The sequence below is a fragment of the Fundulus heteroclitus genome, chromosome 16 (genome assembly GCF_011125445.2).
Source record: "Fundulus heteroclitus isolate FHET01 chromosome 16, MU-UCD_Fhet_4.1, whole genome shotgun sequence".
Lineage (NCBI taxonomy): Eukaryota > Metazoa > Chordata > Actinopteri > Cyprinodontiformes > Fundulidae > Fundulus > Fundulus heteroclitus.
The window spans coordinates 32,454,368-32,479,418 of record NC_046376.1 but is presented as its reverse complement, the minus strand read 5'-3'; the positions used below and the strand labels follow the sequence as shown (position 1 = coordinate 32,479,418).

General features: G+C 42.3%; 1 protein-coding gene across 2 annotated transcripts in view; it reads left to right on the top strand.

Annotated features, from left to right (window-relative positions):
* LOC105922004 (neurabin-2) overlaps positions 1-25,051 on the top strand; it is a 39,306-nt gene that overhangs the window by 4,348 nt on the left and 9,907 nt on the right. For both annotated transcript variants that reach the window (XM_012857892.3, XM_036148506.1), the window contains exons 2-9: positions 751-1,146; positions 1,236-1,444; positions 1,522-1,854; positions 1,940-2,629; positions 19,655-19,787; positions 22,750-22,870; positions 23,726-23,830; positions 23,923-24,058. In XM_012857892.3, the coding sequence (XP_012713346.2) occupies positions 837-1,146; positions 1,236-1,444; positions 1,522-1,854; positions 1,940-2,629; positions 19,655-19,787; positions 22,750-22,870; positions 23,726-23,830; positions 23,923-24,058 (2,037 nt within the window). In that variant the 5' untranslated portion in view covers positions 751-836. The remainder of the gene's footprint in view (positions 1-750; positions 1,147-1,235; positions 1,445-1,521; positions 1,855-1,939; positions 2,630-19,654; positions 19,788-22,749; positions 22,871-23,725; positions 23,831-23,922; positions 24,059-25,051) is intronic.

The following is a 25,051-nucleotide window of genomic DNA, read 5'->3' as shown; positions in this document are numbered from 1 at the left end:
TTCTTTCGCTCTGTAAAGACAGTAATCTGAGTCGCCAAGCCATTTATTTGTTTTACAGGCAGATAATGTTGCTTTAGTAGGGCTATCTGAACGTCTAATCATGGAAACGGTACGATGTGAGGTCTTAACGGCTTTGAAACCTTAACTTTTAGAACCCTGGGTATACTTTGATAACCGTCTCGTGCCTAAAACAAGCCAGGTCCTGGTGTCTCATTGTCTTAATTGATTTTTTTTTTATGGCTCCAAAATGGCAAAGTGGATGATATACAATACTGTAGCTACAGGGAGCAACTGTAATTCTGTTATGTTTAGGCCATCATCTCTTTTGTTCCTTATAGATGTATTCGATTATTGTTTTATTGTCGAATTTCAGAAGCTGCCATCCGTTTTTGTCTGTGTTGGTTCTATAATCCAATGTTAGCCTCCAGCAAGAGGGTGCTTATATTTTTAGCTTACCGGATGTTGTTTTCTATAAGAGGCGGCTGGCCCAAACTGGGATCAGAACCAAAAATAGATGGGGGTCTTCAGATAATAGTAAATAAATTAAGTTATTTGTGAGTTTTGAGCATTATTTACTCTAATCCAACTACAAAGACATATAAACTAATATGCAATGGTCTGACTACATGGTTATTAAGTGTCTGGTTTAGGAGGAAGGCATAGATACCAAATAGCGAAAGGTCAAACTGACCCACAGCGAAAAGAAAAATCACACAAAAATAGAAATAACCATAATTTATCTCTTTTCAGGATGGGAATGTAAAACAGCAGCAGGATGTGGCCCCCCTTATCCCTGTTAATCTACGCTTCACCCGGGGGCTTTTGACTGACCAAAAATGATGAAGACCGAGCCCCCATCGGCCACGGGGGGGAACGGGGCCTCCGGTGGGAACAACGGGGGCTCCAATCTGCGTAGTCCGTCGCCTCACCGCAACGCCTACGAGGCGGGGCTGGCGGCGCTGAAGAAGGCCACCGACCACCTCAACAATGCCGCCAATGGAGCGCCCAACCCCGGCTCCAAACCCCCCCTCCTGCCCCGCCCGACCGGCCGGGACAAGCGCTATGGATCCAACGTCCACCGCATCAAGAACATGTTCATGCAGATGCAGTCTCCAGGCGATGAAGAGGAGGGTGCCAAAATGCTAGGTAAGGAACATTGATAGGTGCATTTCGATTACCTCCTTTTAAAGAAAAAAAAACACACATTTGTTTAATCAATTCTTTGTCGTTTGCAGGCAGGGAGGAGGCACTGAAGCTGTCTATTCCTAGGGCCTCTAGTCTCAATGAGAACGTCAACCACAGCGCCTTGCTGAAACTTGGGGATCCGGCCTCAGAGCGAGCCCACAGGTCTGACTCTAAAACGGGCGCAGACAGTGCAAGCTCCTCCTTCGGTCTATCCAAGCTCCAGGAGACCAGGAGGATGTTTGAACTACGGACACAGCAGGTAAGCTCCACTTTGTGTAAACTGTCTCTAATCCATTTATCTTGAGGCTGAGGCATTGTTTGTTTGTTTTTTTCCAGGAGAAGCAAGCCGCCACCAACCGCATATTGCTGAAGAAGGAGCGGGCCTCGGGCTTTCAGGGCAGCCGTCTAGATGTTGTGGCCCGCTTCAACGGCTCCACCGAAGCTCTAGATCGACTGGATGATCCTCCGGCCCCCGGTCCCGCCGCGGTCAACTCGGCTGCAGCTCCGGGGGGCCCTGGTGAGGCGGTTAGCCCCACGGTGAGCCAGCTCAGCGCGGCGTTTGAAAAAGGCGACGTGCGAAACAATCTCTACCTCCCCCAGCGCAGGTCGGCCCCTGCCTTGGCGCCAAAACCCAAACCTCCAGCCCGAGCAGATGCGGCTGAAAAAAAGGTAAGAACTGTTGAGATCTGACCCAACAAAGCCAATGAATTTGTTGAATTAAATCGGCATCTTTGCATCCTTCTCGCACACAAAGGCGCATCCTGTCGGCAAGGAGGCCAAAAGGGAGGCAGCAGCAGAAGCTGCAAGCGTCATGGCAGCTCAGCCGGCAGAAGCGGCAGGTTCTGGACAAAGGAGCACTGCGGGACAGGCTACAGGTCAAGAGACGGATGGCTTTGGACCTTCAAGAGACCACTACTTAAGTTCATCGGCGTCTTCGATCACCGTGACTGTAACGTCTGCCTCATTTGAGGCCAAGTCTGAACCCGGTGCCCAGGAGGAAGGAGCTGAAGAGATGGGCACGGCTCTGGTGGAGTCCCAGGCCAGAGAAAAGGACGTCTCCACCGAAGCATCAGGGGGGACGCTGGTGCAGGCGGAGGTTCACGCCTCGCTGGAAAAGGGAGAGAAAGAGCCTCCGCCTTCCGCTCCTTCCTCCGGGGAGAAAGGAGAGGACTCTGAATGGAGGGAAAAGGAAGAGGACGAGAACGACGAGGACGGCTCGCGCCGGGAGGATTACTCCGAGGGAGATCTGGTAGACATCAGCGCGTACAGCGGCATCGGCGAGGAGGATTCAGGGGGAAGCCAGCTGGACGACGAGGACGACGACGAAGAGGACGAGGAGGCGTACCAGCCGGAGAGCAGTTGCTCTGAAATGCCCGGCCTGCCCGAGGAAGAGGAAGCTCCGCCTCCCAGCAGAAAGATTCGCTTCAGCACAGAACCAATCAAGGTCAGTAAGCTTCTGTCGGGTGATGTTCTTCGCTCTACGTTCTAACACAGTGTGGGAGAGCGACGACGTTTTAAAATAGCAGTGCCTTGGACAAGAATTCGTTTCCACTGAACATTTTCACATTTTGTTGTTTTGGCGGGATCTTATGTTAAAAACCCAAAAACAGTTATCTCATAAAACGCTTGGCCTTCAGAAGGTGCCTAGTAAAGTAAACAGAGTCCCCCTGAGTGTGATCTACTCGCAGCATAAATCTGCTCTGTGAAGCTGTCAGAGTTTTGTTAGAGAACATTAGAAGAACATGAATTATTTTGCAAAGAAGAACGGGCAAAACTTTCAGTCTGTTAACGTGCGAAGGTCATAGAGGCAGACCCCAACAGGCCTTAAAATGTAATAGCAAATCAAGGTGGTTTTACAAATGTTTGGAAAACTACGTATCGTTCCTTTCCACTTCCTTCCCCCAAAAATGTTCATGGTCCAACCATGCCTGCATACTGATGCATCGAGTGCCTCCTCTGCAACTTGGAGCAGGAACCAACTCTTCACTGTCCAGGAAACGACAGATGGAGTCCAGGCATTGTTCAGCTTTGCAGCGGTAGCTCAGAACCACTGGATCATCCGTCGTGGTTCTAAGATTTAAAGCTGGACCGTTTAGCACCACTGCTTCATTTCTTGCTTCTTTCACAGCATCAAGTGTTGCCCCTCATGTGACCAAGCTGCTGCCAGTGGCCATAACGTGGTGTCTCCTTGCTCAGAACTAAAACAGGCAGATGCGCGAGGGCTATGATACGATCTTTAAATGGCGGTACCGTTCTGGGAATCAGAGCGATGGAGTCAAACACAGATGGAAAAAAAAAAGCAGACAAAGCAGACAGGGGATCTCTGTGAAAACCGATACGTCAGAATCCCTGTCATCATGATAAAATGATCAGACCTGTACTGGGTTCTAAAAATGATTTAACCTCAATTTTAAGTGTGCAAAAACACACACAAGATTGTACGTTGTCATTATTTACTGAACAGCATTGATGTCAACCCAAAAAATCCTGTGTAAGTTACCAAGCACGTCTTTGCTGCTTTTGTAGTAAGAGAAAAGGCAGCTAGCCTCGTGAGACCATCCTGATCTCGCAAGCTTTCAAGGTTTCACTCGCAGATCAGTCTGGCTACTCTCCGTTAAAGAAAATTTGGAGCCGTTCACCAAACGAACGTCCAATCAGCGTTGGCTTTGAGGCGGGTTGAGGCGTGACGCAACGAGAAGCGCGACAGTTCAGTCTAAAGAACATGGCGGCTTCAGCCGATGAAACTAGCGTTAGCGTGGCTATCGAGCAAGTTTTATCGGAATTACAGAGTATTTCTTTGCTGAGCTAACGAGCCTTTACCTGCAGCAGCAAGAGTAGCTTGGCTTGTAGTTGTGTTTTCGTCGTCGCTCGTAACAGAGTGACGACGAATCTGATTGGTTCATTTGGCCCGTCTATCACCAACATAGGCCAATCAGCTAACCAGTATTTTCGCCCCTTCCCAAATTTACTTCAACGGAAGGTTTCCAGATGGATATGCGGAGCAAATCTATCTGGCGGAGTCAGGTAAAAAGGCAGCACCATCCAATCAGATACGCTTGATTACCTGATTATTAGAAAAGTGGTGACCACTTCCATGGAAGCAGGAGTTTCTGCTCCAGGGTGTATGTCAACCCAATGCCAGAGTGGAAAGCCATCAGAAATGACCTTAGACAAGCGATTGTCTAAGGTGAAAGAGTGCCAAGAGGAGACAAAATTCTAGCTGTATGACTTTTGTGGAGCAGTGTATTTTGGAAAGGTGTGAGCAGAATTAGGGTGGACTCAAGACGATCCTTCCTAAAGGTAAAGCTTGGCCCAGACTGGGTCGTCCAGTAGGACTTGCGGCGCCAAACGTCGCAGCAAGTCCAGAACAGCGCGGCTGAAAGAGAAAAGCCAAAGCGCAGACTCCTTCAGACTCACTGGAAAGCTTCAGCGGAAACGACGCAGAGACAGACTTCCTGAAACCTAACGATGACGAGAAAAGTGGGCCAGAAGTCGTCCGCAAAGACGTGAAGGGCTGATAGCATCACTGAGACGATGAATAGCTCTAGTTAGCGCCGCTGAAGGTGGTTCTGCAAGCTGCTGATTCACGCCTTTTTGCTCAGGGCCTTTCTCCTTCTGCTTCTTATTGGCTTGAAATAACACAATAATGCATCTTCTCATAGATTTACATCATTGCAGAATCGGGCAACAAGTTCGTCTCAAATCAATTTTCATCCCAGTATATCAGCCAGAACTGCATGTGCAACATGTTTGGACTGAAGCGCTCGTAGTTCCTGCTCCCCACCCCTTCTGGTTTGTGACAGGACTGCGGCAGAGAGGTGGTTTGCAACTGAGCGTTGTGAAACGTGTCTCTGCATGCAGCGATCGTGCCGTAGCGTTACTTCCTCTGCTACACGGAGGCATAAACGGTTCGTCGGAGTAGACAGTGAAAAGTTAGAAAGTGTTGCCGTTTGATGTCACAGGAGAAGAGAGAAGGCTAAATGCATCGATCAGGAGGTTCATTCTAGCTTAGCCGTCCTACTATAAGATGATGCTTGTAGAGTTGTTTTCATTTTCTTTGGTCATCCAAACGTTTAACCACTCGCCCTTGTTGTGTTGCCTCAGGGCAGCTAAAAGTAAAGAAGTGGCCTGAGGCGGTGGCGGCTGTCGCTGTTTAAAATGCTACATGCTGCAGGCGTGCTGCTCAGATTTTGATTCCAGTCTCACACCACTGAGAAAGCCACACACGTGGAACTTTTCTGATCATTAAGAGTCTGCAGAAGACGGAAAACAAAACTGTATTTCTAGATTTGACTGCAGATAACAGTCATTGCCGATAAAGGTTTGAGCTGCTTGGCAAACATGTCTGTTTGATTTTGTTGATTTTGTTTTAAAGCTAATGGAAATCCAGAATTCGGTTTCTCATTAATTAGAACAGGACTCATGATGATTTCATATCAGGCAACTACATGGAGGGGGAGTAGATGCCGCAACCTGCTGTGGCAAAATCTGCAGTATAACTGATGCACTGATAGAACGGGTAAGAGACGATACGAGTCATTGCCTGTTTGCCGTGGAACTTCCAGGTAAATGGTCCATACATGCAAAATACACCGTAACGCAGTCAGAGCGCCGCGTCCCGCTGTCTAATGGTCCCTACCCTGGTAATCGTGCACAGCCACAGAAAACCTTTCTAGCCGCCGTTCAACCGGAGAACTGTTCCTCGGGGTACGACGTCGGCCCCAGCTCAAGGTTTTCCCTTCCAGGCCAAGTGAAACCCAGCATGTGGACAGGAAGTAGGGACTGCAGAGTCTCTCAGGCTGCTTGCTTTAGTAAGAACCACTGGAGAGTTCTATCTACTGCTCTAGCAACTAGTTGCATCCTGTTTCAATATCTGTTAAACATGCATGTTACAATTTCAAAGGTAGCAACAGCAACCTCTCAATGCCAACTAGAATGGCAGCAAAGAGTTTTATTTTCTTACTGATTGTAATTCAGCAGTGAGATACTTCAGCCAAAGGAGGAAACGTTCTACCTCTTTGGGGGCTGTAAAATGCTCTACCAAGAACATTCACCTCAGTGTGGGCACCAGAGAGCTTCCTGTCTGTCCCCACTACGCACAGAAATGTATTATAGTACCTTGCAAAACTGTTCATGCTCAATTAACTTTTTTCACACTGCGTACTTTTTAGAGTTCCTCTGCTGCGTAGCGGGGTAAGTCCGTGTTTTTGTGTGCAAGTTGTGACGACTTGCACTCCCCTGACGAAGGGAGCAGCAGAACTCTCATCACTTCTCAGTGTGCTTATTAGACCTTTAAGTGGAAGGAAAAGGATGACAAAAACAGTCTAAAATGTTTGTGTTTGTGTGCTAGATTTCCTTCGCTGCAGATACTGATGCAAGTCTTTTTTTTGGGGATATATGTCTTAACGTTGCACATCTGGAGTCTGAAACCCAGTCTTCTTTGCAAAACACCTCAAGCTCAGTCTGCAATCATGCAGAGCTTGGGTCACAGACATGGCGGCTCAGGTTTGAGACCACGACTCGAGTCGCAAAAATTAAAGACACCAGACTCAACGTGGACCTGTTCCCCAAAGATTTCAGACTGGATTTGGACTCCTGCTCAGAGGCTCGGTTCTTAGTACCAGAGTAACAGTTAGCTTTAGCGTCACAATAATGAACACATAAATGTCTCATCAGTGGAAAATTGTATTTAATGCATTGTATTAAATGGCTTCAGGTCATTCAGGAAGCAAAATAAACATAACTCAACTTCGACATTCTCTCACTGCTAAGCTAGCTGCTGCATCACAAGGTCATTTCAAGATGAAGATGTTGAAATAAAAGCTCCTCCTGATCCGTTCATACAATATTTAACACTTGTTTAATTACTTACTAGGCAAGGCGAGTTTATTTATAAAGCACTTCTCAGTAATAAGTGAATTCATAGTGCTGTACATGAACAAAACAAAAAACAAATCGGGGGGAAAGGAAGCATTGCAGAGACGGAGGGAAAACATTACAGAGGAAAGCACATCGCATTGGAATAGTAGCAGCAGGTCAGATACAGTATAAAACAAGTTAGACCACAAACCTCAACATTAACAGTTAAAGGCAACTCTAAACTAATAGGTTTTTAACCTTGATTTAAAGGAACTCAGGGTTTCAGCACTTTTCCAGTCCTCTGGGACTTTGTTCCACACTTTGTCGTTCATGATGTTTTAATCTATCCCTTAGATTTGAGCAACTTTACTATTTAGAACCGAGAGCAAAAGGTTTTAAATGTGGATTTAGAAATTGCTTTCCCAACATTATTAAAAAATCTCCAGCTCAGAGTGAGGAGAGGAAAGCCATCCAAACCCCCGTTTAATGTACCATATGAGGTCAGGGATAAACAGGGGTTAGCTTATGTCAATGTCAATGTCAAATATATTTACATAGCACTTTAAAAACCGGTGTAAAACTGCACCAAAGTGCTGTACAGGAACAACATTAACACAAATTGATAAAAACAGAGTACCAAAACACTACTTCAAATAAATGCCAAAGAATAAAAATTAGTTTTGAGAAGTGATTTAAAATGATCCAGGCTGTGGGCAGATCTAATTTGGAAAGGTAGAATAGGAGCAACAACAGAAAAAGGCCGATCTCCTTTCCTCTTAAGTCGGGTCCGAGGAACTGTCAGCAGCAGCTGATTATTTGATCGTAGGGTTCTGGACGCAGACTGAAATTTTAAAAGGTCCCATGATAAGGGGGAACCAGCCCACTTAAAACTTTATAAGTTAATAAGAGATTAAATCTATTCCATAAAAAAACGGGCAGCCAGTGTAAAGAGGCCAGTATAGGCCTTATATGGTCATGCTTCCTGGCATGACCATATAAGCTTGTAAGCTTAGTCATTAGAAGACTTGAGACTTTACTTACACCTGCCCCTCAGTTGTAATTAGGTCTGGACTTTGACTGGGCCATTCTTACACATGATTATGCTTTGAACCAATCGCTATACAGCTCTGACTGTTCACTCCAGGTCGTTGTCCTCCTGGAAGGCGAATCTCTTCCCCGGCCTCAAGTCTTCTGCCGCCAATAACATCTTTTCTTCTAGGATTCTCCTGGTTTTAGCTTCCTCCCTCTAACCATCAGATCTGACCAGCTTTCCTGTTCCTGCTTAAGAAAAATCTCCCCCCCCCCCAAAGCATGATGCTGTCACCACCAGGTATATCTGTGGGGGTAGTGTGTTCAGGGTGTTAGTGTTAATGTCACCCACAGCATTTTTGCCTGTAGGCCAAAAACTCAGTTGGAGACAACTGACTGCACTGGATTTTATCGAGTCATGGAATAAAGGAGCTGAATAAAAAGGCACATCACACCTTTCAGGTTTTTATTTGCAAATATCCTAAAAAGCGTGCTTCTTTTTCCCGCCTCGCGATTATGCAGGGCTCTGTGTTGGGTTGTGGTTGTACTTTTGAGGCAATGTTGTATAAACCCTTTTACAGGTCAACGTAGCCGGTGTGAGGAACAGATTTTCATGGTTAAGCCAGACGTGTTTGGTGGAAGAGCATATGGAGAAAACCCTTAATGAGGTCTGCAGCCACAGTCTGAGAACTCTTCTCCCTGCAAAGAGACACCCGAGAGATTCACAGTCCGGGCATGTTCAGTGTAATTACGTTTCAGAACCTGTTGTTAATTGCCGTCCTGATAATTTGCGTTGAGAGCGCCAGCCTTCCCCTGCTGCGTTGCACGTCTCTAACCTGCTTCAAATGAACATCCTGTTGTAAAATTTCCGCTATCTTCGCAACGCCATCGTGGCTACAATACTTTTCAGAAGACTCAGCGGATTTTGCACTGCCACACAAACTCTCGCCACCCAGCGAAAGCGCAACTGTCAGGTGCCCCCCCCCCCACCCACCCACCCCACCCCACCCCAAATCCCACTCCTGCCCAAACCCACGCGGGTCGTCCTTCGTCTCACCTAACTTCAAGCGTGCGGCTGTACACAGGACTGCCTCTGTGAGCGTGTCAGCAGCAGTTGGAATGTGGCTGGGTGTGTTTGTTTTCCTTGGTAAAAAAAAAAGGACACACACACACACACACACACACACATACACACTCACACACACACACACACACACAGAGTCAAGCAAGGGAAGCCGGTAGATAAAAATCACAGGATGAAGCTTTGTTTGGATGAAACCCCACCAGGTGTGTAAATTCAAATGGGCTGAAAAAAACTCAGTAACGACTTCGAGTGGAGTGAGGGAAAGACTTAACTTTTGTCATTTTACATGTCCATGCTGATTCTTGCTGACCTGCTCAGCATGGAGAGAAGCATAAATGTTTTGCTGACAGCGAAGAAGAGTGTTTGCAATAAAAAGCCATGTTGTGTGTCCCTCTGGTGCTTCTGATGCTACTTTATGTGCAGGGCTCTTAAAGAGGAAGTTTTGTGTCATCATAAGTTTGATGCATTAGAAAGAATGGGAAGCGGGTTTTTTTCCCCCACCTTTGATAGAACTAAGACAAAAATATGGAATGTGTCTTAAATTGAAAGTGAAGACAGGAAACAAAAAAAGTTCTGCTTAATGGACTCCCTCATGTTCACATCACTAATTTAGGCTGAGGAAGTCTGCTTCCTGTAGCTGATTTATTTAAAGGGATTTAAGCTTCAGTCACTTTTGCCTGTATTCCCTGCATGGAGCAGTTTTCAAATTCTCTATAATCTCAGTGTCTTGGAAAACTTGGAATACAACCTTTCACTTCACATTTTGTCACATTATACAACCAGGGTACCACGTTATCAGGGAACCATGTGATATGCAGTAATGTGGGTGAATATCGCACTATTAATAAATAGTGTTGACGGCTGTCTGCTTTGGCGTTATTACAGACACAGATCCCAGATAGTCAGTGATCTACGAGCTACAGGAAGAAGAAAAAAAAGATTCAGTACCTCAGCTGTTGTTGTTATGGCCACAAAACAGCTTAGTTTTAGATTCTTAAAGCAGCGTTGTGTAACTTTCTGCCACTAGGGGCGCTAGACCTGTCACTTCCAGGTTTAGCGTCCATGAAAGCCACTGGCAACACTGCACTGTCGCACACTTAAACAGCCTCCCTCTGTGTTTTGGGATCTGATAGCAGACTGAGAAGTCATGGAGTTACTTGTGTAGACAAGGCCACATTCCCTCTAGATTAAATCCTACATCAGAGAACCAAAATATCTCTAATCAGGCAAGTGTCATATCTGTTCTGTTGTGTTGTTAACCTAGAATGGGACATGTGAGACTATTCAGCGATGGATCCGTCCCTCTCAGTCACACGGGCAAGTTTTTGAGACAGGAACATCCATACTCCCTAAGTGCTGTATACTGACCTGAAAAATCATTTGATTTATCTCAAATTAGGCTAATACCTGGGTCAAAGCTTACACGGTGCTACTTTAAGGACTTAACCAGAACTTATTTTGACCTTTTTCAATGAACTCCGCTTGGCCTGGCTCTACTCAGCTGCTTTGCAAGCATTTCTATGAGGTTTTTTTCGCACCGGGCTGGCTTTTTACGTCCATCCTCAGGAGGTAGTATGACATGACCTGAGTAGGGCCAAAATGTGATGTGAACAGTCTGCTGTTCAGTGACTGGCCATGGGACGAGGAGAAACAAAAAGATTTTCTCGGAGGAAGTTTTGAGAAAAGTTAAAGTGAAGAGCGACAACATAAATATTAAGGACCACCATGAATGGAGTGGGTCAAACTGAAATATAATTTTATTATTAACAAATCATGAACCACGCTGAAGGAAACAAAAGAAATTTTCTGCATGCAGACGGACACGCTGTGTTTAATAACCTAAATCAGATCCATGGATTTAGTGAGCCTTTCTCTAATTTTACACTGACAGCTATCTAGTTTTGTCTCTATCTTTAGAGACACTCTTGTGTTTACTTCAAAAAGTTGTTCTTGGGTCCTGATTGAACCACCGTGTACATGAGGAGGGAGGAAGAAGGAAGCAGAGGGCAGCTGCCCGCCAATGCAGACTGCTTTAGCAGATGTAGCTAACTAAATCACTAAATCAGCCCAGTGCGAATATCCAATATTGAACCTGTAAAAATAATTTCACTGTAATCAAAAGTCCACGGTTTTACACTTAAAAGTCCTCATCGTCTTCCTCACAAAGCCCTAAATTTAAAATTTTAACTCCTACGGCTACAGTCCCATACCCGTGCAGGCAGAAAACCTGGGCCTTATTTATTGCTTCAGGCTGATTTGTGATCCTGATACTTATCCCAGTGAATTATTGTACCCTTAAGAATATTCAAGACGTTCTTGCATATGCAGTAACACAAACATTCTTTGTATTTTTTGTTTTTATTTATAATGATTTTGTTTTTTATTCTTTACCATTTCCCACAGATTTCTTTAAAGTGTTAATGTCAAAAAGTAATGCTTAATAGCGGCAGCGAGCACAACACTGAGGCCTCCTGGGGGGGGCTAAAGCCACCCCCCAGGAGGCTTTCACCAACCCTCGGGTCTTACTGGGTCTGTGGAAAACCAACCGAAGTAGAGTAGAGTTGTATGGGGCTGATAATAGCAATGGAAATAATGCCCTCCCAAAACATCTTCCTGCTGCATGAAACAACTCCACTACTGTTTTAGACATCCTGAAGGTACGCCACTGAAATGATTAGTTATTGTTTATTACAGGCTGAGCAGTTCTGCGCAATACTGAGTAAAGGGACACATTTGAGATATAATTGTGCAGCCCTAATTACAATCACAAACTCCAATGATTTTATTGAGATTTTATGTGACAGACCAAATTAGCCATAACAGAAAAGATGGGTAAAGCCACAAATCACTTTTGAAGCACCACTATTGTATTTCTACAAATATAAACCGCTCAAAACCCCGTTTGGTATTAGATTTATATTTAGAAATATTTGCCAGTTCTTTATCATTACTGGCCAAAGTATTGAGTGCTTCACTAGACATTCCAATGAGACCCTTACGGCTTCAGACGCCGAACCAAAACAAGGAGCGGTGTGAGTAATAATGATAATAATAATAATAATAATAATAATAATAATAATAATAATAATAATAATAATAATAATAATAATAATAATGCATTTATTTCAAAAGCGCCTTTGATAACACTCAAGGACACTGTACAAAATTAAAACCAAACAAATGGCGATACAACAACAAAGCATCAATAATCTAAAACAAATACAAAATAAAACATTTATAGAGAGTAGGCAGCTTTAAAAATGTACGTTTTGAGGGTGACTTTTAAAATGGGTGAGCGAGTCAACATTGCAGATGTCAGGAGGCAGTTGATTCCAGAGCTGGGGGGCAGAATAGGAAAAAGCTCTGCCACCCACGGCTTGAGGCAGATAGAGGGGATAGAGAGACAAATGGCAGAGGAAGACCTGAGAGAGTGAGAGGGAGCGTGAATATGGAGACGATTGTACAAATAAGGAGGGGCAAGGTTATGGATGGCCTTGAAAGTAAGGAGGAGTAACTTAAATTGTATCCTGAATTGGATGGTAAGCCAGTGTAGCTGAACAGGGATAATGTGTTAGAAAGAGGAGGTTAGGGTGATGATACGGGCAGCAGAATTGTGAACTGAAGTTTATTGAGGGTTTTCTGTGGGAGGCCATAGAGGAGAGAGTTACAATAGTGAAGACGGGAGGTGACGAGGCTATGAATAAGGACAGAGGTGGAGTGGGGACTGAGGGAAGGACGGAGGGGGTTTATGGAGTGAAGGTGGAAATAAGTAGAGTGAATAATGTTATTAATGTGGGACTGAAAGGAAAGGGTGCTGTTGAAGACTTCACCGAGACTTTTTACCTGGAAAGGAGGGGAGATTGATGAACTGTCAATAGTTAAAGAAAAGTTATTGGCCTTAGAGAGGGATGAATTGGTAGAATTTCTGTTTTTATCAGAATTTAGTATAAGAAAGTTTGCAGTGAACCAGGAGTTAATAGCAGAGAGGCAGGAGGAGATGTGAGAAGGTGCTAATGGAGCAGATGGTTGGCAGGATAGCTAAAGCTGGATGTCGTCGGCATAGCAGTGAAACGTGATACTAAAGTGGCGATGGATGGAACGAGGGGGAGGAGATAAATAATAGAAAGGTGCAGGCCAAGGACAGAGCCCTGGGGGACATCAGAAGTAACAGGAGAGTGAGTGGAATGGAAGGATTTCAATTAAATGAACTGAGTGCGTCCAGTCAGGTATGAACAGAATCAGGAGAGGGGTGTACCTGTTATACCGATAGAAGAAAGTTTCTGGAGGAGGAGGGAGTGTGAGATGCTATTGAATGCTGCACTCAGGTCAAGCATCAGGAGGGAGAGAAGGTTGGAGTCAGCGGCCAAGAGAAGATCGCTGGTGACTTTAATTAAGGCTGTTTTGGTGCTATGGCAGGGCTGAAAGCTAGACTGGAACTGCTCATAAATTATTGGTGGTTAGATGGGTGTGAAGTTGAGAGGCAACAATTTTTTTAGAGGATTTTTTAGATAAATGGAAGGTTTGATATGGGGAAGAGGTTACAGTATGTAATTAGTCCCCTTTACCTTGATGCCCCTACATTAAAAGCCATGGAACCAATTGGATTTAGAAGTGGCCTAATTAGTATAAAAATGTCCACCTCGATATAATTCTTTGTTTTGCTATTTCTTTTCATTTGCTACTACATTTACAAATTTTAAGACATATTCCAATTTTATCTTATTTTTATTTACTTTTTTGGTTTAGCTTTTTAAAAGGGGAGGGGGCATTTTTTAAAGGAACAATATACAAAATGAACAACCATCCAATAACAGAGAGGGTTAAAGTTTTTCCTGATATGATAGACAAATATTTAACAAAACCCCAAGTTTTTAAAAGATTAGAGGGTGAATTTGAGAGAGAATATCTGATTTTGTTCCAGGTATAGACAGGAAACCCTGCTGGTTAGCCATAACTTGAAGCGAGGAGGAGAAGCTGATTTGCAACCTCTTAGAATAAATTATTTGGTTATCACCGTTCCAAATCCAAGGGCTTGTTGAAAGTGTTGAAAGGAACGCAACACAGTGTGTGGTGGGAAACAGCAAATGTGATGCAGTGAATGTCTGGACACGAATGTCTTTAATAAACAGTGTATCATTATGTTATTTGAAGGACATTGATGGTAGATGACTTTAAAATGGATAGATTGAACTTTAGCATTTATCACTGAGTGATAAATGCTAAACAGTTGGGAAAATCTGTTTAAGCACAAGTAATAGCACATATTTGGTCTTTTTGGAAAAGTCTAGAAAAAAGGTCACCATACTAGTTGTGTTTACATTTGCTCACAAGCCATGTATTGGACACAGCAAACATGTGGAAGAAGGGGCTCCAGTCAGATGAGACCAATTCAAACCGATGAAAACTAACACTGCTCGTTACTGTGAACACACCGCCCTTACTGTGAAACATGATTTTGGCACCATCAAGCTGTGGCAATGCCTTACCTAGGGCAGAGAAGCTGATCTGGGTCGATGGGAAGCTGCATGAAGGTAAATACTGGAAACCCTGTTAGAAAAGACTGGAGTCCTTCCAGTTGGACTACTACCCTAAACATCCAGCTAGCACTATAACCATGAACGTTTAGATCAAAGCACATCCATTTGTTAGCATGGCCTAGACAAAGTCCTGCCCTAAATCCAACTGAGATTGTGTGGCAAGACTTTATACCCATGTTCACAGATAATCCTACCCTCCTTCCCATCTGACTGAGCTGAGCAGTTGGCAAAATGTCTAATTCAATAGATGTGCAAAGATGATAAAACTGTTTATAGACAGTGTTGACTCAGGGATCAGAATACAAATGACTGCCGCATTTTCCGATATTAATTTGGAAAAAGATCTGAAAGCCATGCACTATTTTTGCCCCACGTTACAGTTCTGAACTACTTTGTGTGGCTATGTTTTATAAAATCCCATTAACAGACACTGAAGTTGGTCGTTGTAACATGACTAAATGTTTTAAAATGGGTGTGAACACTTCTGCAACCCTATCCTCTGGATCGAGTCAACCGGGGAAGATGCAGTAGTTAGTACATCGGTTTTAGGGTCATAATTATCAGTACAAACTGGGGGAGAAAACATTATCAAACATTCAAGAAAGGTTCAATTTCAACTTCAGAACCACAAACCTAAAGTTCCTAAAACAGTCAAAACTAACCGCGAAACTTTATCGTTGCCCTTATGCTTTTAATAGGCTGGGCTTTAGCTGTTGCATCTTTCCTCAGGGCCCAGAGATAATCAGCAAGCTGCCCGCTGTCTTAGTGCCGTGCCTCTTTCAACAAAAGCAAATTTGACTGCCGAGGACTGCCGGTGCCTGAACACTAGCCTAAAGCCAGATATGACTCAGCCCCTCCTTTTCACGTCAATCATCCATCAAATCTTCTTGTGTGGGTGTTTACGTGAAAGGCACTTTAAAGTGGTCGTGCTCTCTTTGTTGCTCCAGTATGATGTAGTATGTTGTAGTTTCTTAGTCCAGTCTACGTTCCAGACACATGGACTTTTAGGAAATGTGATATGTTATCTTGGCAGATTGTTTCCAATACATTCCAGTCCATCCTCTCTTTTTAGAGACACAAAAGCGCATGATATCCGGCTAAAATTCAATAGAAGCATACAACAAAGCGTAAATAGATGTCAGCATTCATCCACATTTGGCAGAATGAGACTGATGCTGCATGGTCTAAAATTGACAGAGCCTTGCTGATTGTGAAAACATCATGAGTAGTACAGCACTTTCTATACAGGTTTTATGCCTAGTTTAGTCAAATAGATGTTAGAAAACAGAGAAAATGCCAAAAAGCTTGTTTGGTTGGTCCTAAAGGGCCTGAAGAAGACTGGCACTGTGGTTTTTGTTGTTGAGAACCCATTTGCAGAGAACCCAGTGGCATGGGCATGATGGAAAAATGGTTTGATAAAAGACTTCAAAACCTACAAAATGACATGAAGAAGAGCTGGACATGGAACTGGGGTGAGCAGAATGCAGTGGTTCTCAAACTTTATCTGTTTTGCCCCTCTTGGAAGAATAAAAGAGTTTCAACCCCTCACCCCAAAAAAATTTAAAAAGGATAAAAATTGTAACTTTTGCTTCAGACCAGAGTGTATTTGGGAGATTCTTTCACGCGATCCCCTAAGGAGCGGTAGAGCAGGCAGGATGGACTTTCGCACGCGCAGTTATTCAAACAGGGACTTGAGCGTTTCTTATCCACATTTCCAGAAAAACCGTCCACTCTACATTAAAGTGTATCTGCCTTGTATTGCAATAGTTGTAGTAAAATAAACAGTTTCAGGTATATAATGCTCCAGGATAATCTAAACATTAGGCACTATTATGTCTTGATTGCCACTTAAGGCATACTCTCACTATCATTTCTTTGGTACATATAAAAAATTTGCACAGCATGTGTTTCAAAAACTCTGAGACACTTAACATGCTGCATATTGTGCCACAACTAAAGCATTTACTTAAGTGATGTGCAAATGCTACAGCAATGACCCAGTCATAACATTACCTAATCTCATACTAGGCTATGCAGATGCTTTGTCTGCGCTCACTAGGATAGTCTCTCTTCTGCATGTTTATTGCAAGAAGTGGTTCCAGTGGATAGTAACTGAACGCTATTTCGAATTAGTTTGAAACTTCTGCTTCTGGGTACAAATGGAACGCAACATGAAGCGCGGCTGAAACACCAAAACATAGCAATATTAGCTGTTCTGGGTTCCTTCCTCAGTAATGAGTCCAAACTGGATCCCATTGGAATGATGGTTGATGCTGAAAATCATGTTGTTATTAAAATTGCACAGCACACAGAAAGCCTCTGTATGGAGCAATTTAAATGTGCGTAGTCCCCATTCCAGCCACTCATGTCATGATGTGGATGTTGTTTGCCATCCTTGATTGGTTTCCCACGCTCTTGTGTCACAACACAGCCAGCTGCAATAGACTGCATGTACACAGTTCAGGCTTGTGCTAAAGGTCTGGATCTGCAGGACCACATTTTAGCTTTGATCCTGAGCAGTAGTCAGTAACATGTGATTCCAGAATTCCTATACAGAAATATCAGGCATTTTATTTGTGGGCATTTTTCAGGTTTGGGTGGCTGTAGAAAAAGAAAATCAATGTATGAGAAATATTTGTACTTTTAGGCTTTATTACCTTTCTCACAGTGTCTGTCTCTCCATCCATCCATCCAACCATCTATCCCCTTTCTATCTCTGTTTTTAAAGGTTTGAAGAGGTACTAATTTATGTCTGTTTTCCCCACTGTATAACGTTAGAAGGAATTTATTTTTAAGAGAACTTCGGAAGAGTTTGGAAAAGCGCAGAATTTTAACATGAAATGTGTTTGGGAACCCTGGTTATCTGGATTCAGTAACACTGTTAAATGGTGTCCTGTGAAACGGCTTATGTTTGCTCACCAGAGAAGATATTCTACACGTTGGTGGGAACGCTTTACTCCTACTGGCTTAGAAATGGTGATCAAGAATTAAAACAACTGCATTTTCTCTTAAGTAACATCTATGGGTTTTTTCGTAAATATATATTCAGAATGTTTTAACAATTTATGCAACAAAATACGATACAGTTGTAAGGGCAACAGTCTACCCATTTCAACACAAATAAGGAAGCTGAAGAATTCTTAAAAAAAAGAGCTGGTATAAGTAAAACCACTGACTTTAACAAGCCTTATCTGATCATGGATATCATAGATTTTGTTTGACGCTGTGATTTGTTTTTGTTCCACTTTTTTGGGGGTTTTGGTTTTGATCTTTCTCTTAGATTTACTAGGTTGTTCATGCTTGTCTGAAGGGAACATTCGGACCCTGTTGCAGGCGAGCTCATGCAGACATTTACACAGCTTTAAAGTTACTCAACAGGAAGTGTGACAACAGGAAGCAGTCTAACAATACTGCCCTATGACCCCGTTTCTGTGTGTGTGTGTGTGTGTGTGTGTGTGTGTGTGTGTGTGTGTGTGTGTGTGTGTGTGTGTGTGTGTGTGTGTGTGTGTGTGTGTGTGTGTGTGTGTGTGTGTGTGAGAGAGAGAGAGAGAGAGAGAGAGAGAGAGAGAGAGAGAGGGAGAGAGAGAGAGAGAGAGAGAGAGAGAGAGAGAGAGGAAAAGAGATAGTGATAAAGAGAGACTGGGATTTTCACACACTTGAACGTAAATAATACAGTAAAAAAAACCTCCCACACAATAAAGTCCTTCAGTATATTCCCTCTGTGAGATTGGTACAGTGGGAAAAGTACTGTGTTTTATATATATATATATATATATATATATATATATATATATATATATATATATATATATATATACACATACATACTTACAGCACATTCCCACTGTGCAAGTAGCCTTGAGATCAAGGAGATGGTCACAGAGGAAACAGATGCTGTCGACCTTTTTTGTTTGGGGGAGGGGAATTAAAGATAGCAACACAAATGAGAGGGTACAGTGAAAGGGTAAGCGGTAAGCACGCACAGTTCGAGATTAAAAAAAAATAATACAATGTTACAGATTTATCTTCATATAATGCCTAGAATGTAGATCATTTTTGCTATATTTTTCACAGAATATAATAGCAATTGTAAGGTGAATATAACGCATTTAGGTGCCATGCAGGGCTTTGCACACATATTCACACCTGTTAGATTGTTTTCCCACTTCATCTCGTGATATAACCACAAACCTCAATGTTCTGTGTTGTTATTTTATGTGCTTGAACAACACAAAGTAGAACACTATTGTGAATTAAAAGGATTTGTGACCTTTCAGAAGGTTTTTACAAATAACGCTTCGTAAACCCCAATCAGCCAGTAAATTGTAAAACCACCTTTTTGCAGCAACTCTTTTGGTTTATGTCTACTAGTTTTGCGCATGAAGAGATTGAAACCCTTAGCCACTGAAGTCTGTAAAATTGGCTCCAGCTCTGTCTGTCAGCTCAGTCAGAACATTTGTATACTGGATTTTTAAAGTGTTGTCACAGATTCTCAATTGAATTGAATTTTAATTGGCTGTTCTAACACATGGATATGTTCTGATCTTAACCATTCCATTGAAGTTCTGCCTGTATTCTTAGTTTTCTTACACTGCTGGAAGGTGAACCTTCACTCCAGCTTTTGCAACTTCTCAAAGGTTTTGTTGTGTATTTAGCTCAATCTATTTTCCCATCAGGTTTGACCAGTGTTCCTTTCCTTATTCAAGAAAAGTATCCATCCCCAGTGCATGATGCTCCCATCACTATGTTTTACTTTGGAGTCGGTGTGCTCAGGGTCATGTGCAGTTCTGCCACATGTAGTGTTTTGCATTGGCCAAATAGTTCAATTTGGTTTGAACTGTGCAGAGTACCCTGTTCCACAACACTTGCTGTATCTATACAGAATGCTTTTCTTTTGACCTTCAGTGGAGTGCTGATAAATGCCAAAACTCCTGACCTTTAACCTTTGTCATGTGTGCAGGTCTTCACCACCTACTCTAATGAAGACTACGACCGGCGCAATGATGACGTTGACCCCATGGCTGCCTCAGCCGAGTATGAGCTTGAAAAGAGAGTTGAGAAGCTGGATTTGTTTCCTGTTGAGCTGGAGAAAGGTTTGTACACAAGTTTAAAGTCGCTAAGAGTCACTCAGTCAAGTCTCTTATGTAACTACACAAACCACATACACACACAGCTAAACTGACAGAGTTCCTTGAAAGGACATTCACCGTCTGCCTGCTTGTAACTCTTATCTTCTTATGAGATTAAAATTAGCGTGGATTAGCCTAATTAGCAGCCAGTAATTCTGGAGGTAATAGATTAGGTCCAGCCTGCATGTGTGATGGCTACGTTCTAATATTAGAAACAACAGCAATGTATATTAGTATACTGACAACAATACTAATCATATTGTTAGCACAGTAAAATGTATTAGCGTAGTAGTAATAGCATAGTAGCTACAATAGGCTACTGACACTAAGGTAATCAGATTTTTTTTAAATGAAAACCGGTGACCTCTCAGGCTTGTAGTTTGTAGTTATACCCCCACCCCTTGCTAGCACTGCTAGCATGTACTGTATTAGCATATACAGTAACAGTACTAATAAGTGTTACAGCCAGAGAGCCTAGAGGAAGGTCATTGAAGGAAATGGATGGATGGAGTGAAAAGTAAAAGCCCAGGGAAGACTAACAAGTATTAGCTAAAACTAGCTAATACTAGCTAAAGTGAGAGCACATTTTTTGCAGAATAACTACAATACTAGCATGTATTAGCATAGTAGCTATAATACTAATGTGTATTAACATATTGCCTGTTATAGTTAAATGTATTTTTATTTGCTCATAAGGGCTTTATTTTTCTGCATGAGGTGTTTCATGTGTGGCGCGAGTGCGTGTGAAGTCAAAAGAAGTTGCACGTGTCACACGCTCATTGCGTGAGACTTGACAACTTGGATAGAGCTGTAAATATACAACGAAGCCCAAATGGTCTGCGAGTGATCCGTTCACTGCACTGACCAATCAGAGCTCAGTCTAAGCTCCGCCCTCTGTGGATCAGCTTTGGCTGTTTTTCCACAGCTCCTGTTGCTCTTAGCATTGACATGGCGCATGCTGGCCACCCCCAAACGCACGCGTCAAACATTTCATGTCACTTGATAGTAGATATTATACTAGCATATTTAGCTACACAGTGTTAGCAAATTTTCAGCAATACTAGCATTTATTATAATACTAGCTAGAATTAGAACATATTTTAGAATATTAGCTACAATACAAGAAAATTATTGAAATATTAACAACAATGCTAACCTGAATCACCATAGTAGCTACAATAGAGTAGAACAGAAATATCGTATTTTCCCACAGTGGGGATATTCAGGTACTAACATATAACACAATAGCTACAATGCTAACATATATTGCATTTTGAAAAACAGTAGTAACATTTATTAACATAGTAACTGTATAATGCTAGGATGCATTAGCATAGCAGTTACAGTACAAGCTTGTATGAGCACTAAAAAAGGAAACTAATGGTAAAAATTAAGTACACCTTTTATAGTAACAAGGTATGTGGCAGGATTCGGAACATAAAAAAGTCTTGTCCAACAAATTACTACCAGGTCCTAAAATTAGGATGGTTCAACCTCAGATCAACAAAAAGGGACATGTTTCAGTATGTGCAAAAACTAAAGGAGGAAATGGTTTATAAACACTAAATGTTTTTTCCTTGCCTCTAAAAATGTTGAAATGAATAGAGGTTAACAAAGAACAGCTGAAGCTTGGCTAAAATCAGACCATACAACTAGGGGTGGGCGATATATCGGATATACTCAATGTATCTCGAGTTTTCCTCGGCGCGATATTGAAAATGGCTTTATTGCAACCATCGCGTGCACATTTTCATGGCAAGATTGAGCCGTTGTATTTAATTCACTGTGAGTTTAGTTTCTCCCACATTCTGTGAACGCATCAATCCTCCAAGCCAGAAAGCGATCTGGCGCAAACACGCACACACAACAACATACCCGTGCGATTACTTACGTTGACGAGACAGCGAGAACCATTGCGACAGCGGGAGTTTCAGGCAGTGGTTTGGATTTCACAAGAAGGATGTCGAACAAAATGCGGTAATTTGCAAAACATGGCGTAACACCATTGCCACAAAAGGTAGCAGTAGCACAAATTTGTTCCAAATAAAAAGTCATCCAGTGCAACTCTTGTAATTTCCGCGTGTCGACCCCTGAAACCTTATTTCAGGTTTATTTCGTGTGAGATTTTTCCTTTGTGTTCCTTTTGGCCACTGGGATGTTCTGTTTTTTTAAGGTCCAGTGTTGATCACGAAAGAGCTCTAATGTGACAATATTGTAATTTGTGAAAAGCTTCTATGTGCAGCCGTGGTTAAAAAGTGGCTAAAATATAACATTTTAAATAAATTTTTATTTCGCAATAAATTTTTCAAACAAAAAAAAAATTGACACTTTAATATGAGATATGCCAATGCAACTTTAGCCACTATTTGGCTAAAAACATTTGTTTTTCAAGGTTATTTGAACATATCGTGATATATATCGTGTATCACAATATAGCCCAAAGATATCGTGATATTAGATTTTCTTCATATCGCCCACCCCTACATACAACCACAACTCTGTACAACAGAGAGGGAAAAAAAAAATAAAAGCTAGCTGTTGCAAACGTTGTCAAACTCTAGAGCTCTGGCTGATTGAAATGTTGTGGTGGGATGTGTGCAGAAACATGTGCCCACAAACCTCCCTGAGCTAAAGACACATTATCAGAACTCATCACACTGACAGAGGAGAGCAGAAAAAAAATAGTTTTAGTAACTGCTGCCCACAGTTTTTCTAAAACTTTCTTTTTATAAAATAAATATTGATATATTGGTGAATTGCTGTTTATTTCAGGCTGTTAAATATGAGATTTTGCAACTGAAGTGTTTTTACTTTTTAGTAGATACCAGCTCCATATAAATAAAATAAATAAGTGTCTGGTTCATGCAGGGGATTTATTAAGTAAGATGTGCATCACCGTGTCTTCCTCCGTTTGTGTGACCCTCAGACAGTGATGGCCTGGGCATCAGCATCATCGGCATGGGAGCAGGAGCTGATATGGGCCTGGAGAAACTGGGGATCTTCGTGAAGACTGTCACTGAGGGTGGAGCTGCTCACAGAGACGGAAGGTACCCTCCCCTCCTGTCTGTACTCGTCCGGAGACTTGTTTCAACTAGAATGGTATCGACAAGCTGAGTGGAAAAATTATGTTTACAGTGCTTTGCAAAACTATTCTAACCGCATTTCCACATTTCGTCACGCTACCCCCGCAAACTACAACATACGGAAATTTTGGATTTTGTGTAATGAGCCAGAGCAAAGTAGAGCATAGCCGTGCTGTGGAATTCCAAGGATACAAGATATGAATTTTTTTTTTATATATTTCTCTTTGTAAAAATAAAATAAATTGCAAATCATGTATAGTTTAATTTCTACTTCGTGATTATATTGGCTTATCAGTACTCTACACTGTACACGCCAGAGATCAGAAGTTAATCTTCCAAGTCGGTCTCATTGGCCCCTCACACTGCAAAAACGGAACTAAAAATAAGTTAAATGTTCTTAAAATTAGTGTATTTGTCCTTGATTTGAGCAGGTAAATAATATGATTTGCCAATGGAATAAGATTTGTGCACTTAAAATAGGAACAATTCATCTCCATCATCTTATTTCAAGTGTAGGATGTCTAATTATCTTATATTAGGGGTTAGAATACTCATTCCATTGGCAGATAATCTTATTTACCTGCTCAAATCAAGGACAAATACACTAACTTTAAGAACATTTTACTTATTTTTAGATCAATTTTTGCAGTGCAGAAGTCATACTTCCTTCCTTTCTGATACTGGGACTTAGACCAGGTGATTTGGAAAACATGTTGAAAATATTCTTCAAAGTTATTCTGTGATTGCATGTTTTTTTTTAAATCAAAAACATCACTATACATACCGTTGGTTTGTGTGTTGTCTGCTCCGTGCTTCCAGGATCCAGGTGAATGATCTGATAGTGGAGGTTGATGGGACCAGTCTGGTTGGTGTCACTCAGAGCTTCGCTGCCTCCGTCCTCCGCAACACCTCAGGCACAGTCAAGTCGGTCTCATTTGGTCAACGCATTTTTGAAGCCGACTGAAGAGCTGTACGCTCCAAACGTGTGGGTTAAATGTGTTTAATTTTTCTTTTAGGTTTGTTATTGGCAGGGAGAAGCCGGGGGAGCAGAGCGAAGTGGCTCAGCTGATCCAGCAGACTCTGGAGCAGGAGAGATGGCAGAGAGAGATGATGGAGCAGAGATACAAACAGTACATGGACGAGGATGAGGAGGTAACGGGGCAAGGCAGGCAGCATGCAACCAAAGCACAGCACTGCACGTCCAGCCGCATAACTCCTCCGGCTTTTCATGTCTGTATTTCTAAAGCGGGCCCCTGAGTCAGCTCTGGAGAGCTGAGAGCAGCTTTCTTGTATGTGGCGGTTACGGCTTCTGGTAACCACAGGAAATTAAAAGTGTCCTTCCAGTGTGTGTTTGTGTAAAGACAAAATGTCGTCTGTGTGCAACGGCACACGGTCTGTTCTTTTTCTCAGTCCACTCTCTCCACCTTGTGGTCAGAAAAGGGAACGAAATCCTAACAATTAGCATTTAAATTGCCTTTGAGTTACTTAATGCCAAGGAAATTAACTATTTCAAATGCGTTGATAGTTCCAGCTGCTTGCTCATTTACCCTCTGAATGGGCTATGGCAAAATAATCTGAATCTTTCCTGTCAATACTGCAAACTGAGTGGTGAAAAGCAACTAAATAGCTTGTTAAAAGATAATTTTCCTTCGGGATAACCCTATCACAGTCCAAAAAAGGTTTAAAAAAAATAAAACAACTGGATTTCTATTTTAAAGCTGTTTTATTTTTTACACCTTTTTTTTTGATTGATCACGACCTGGATAACTGAGAATCTTCACCAACAACCCTACCACAGATTCCACAATTCAGACAAATGTTAGACACAAGTCTATTTTACTTATTTATTTATTTTGCCAAGAAGCAGTTGGGATGATGAATCCAGGGTGATGTGCAGTGTTTTCTTTTTCCACATATAGCATTAGGCGAGTAAGCCGGAAAAATACACCTCGGTCTCATCTCACCGGATCGCAAATTGCAATTAAATAGACCCTTAAATTAGAATGAATTTGTATGCGCAGGAAATGCAAATTTGTTCAGCCATGGTTTTGCCATAAACACATTGGGAATCCTGTAATCCGCCAGGTAAATACTTAGTTTCTTTAAAACCATACGACCCAAGCACATGGCAAACCTCTTCTGAAA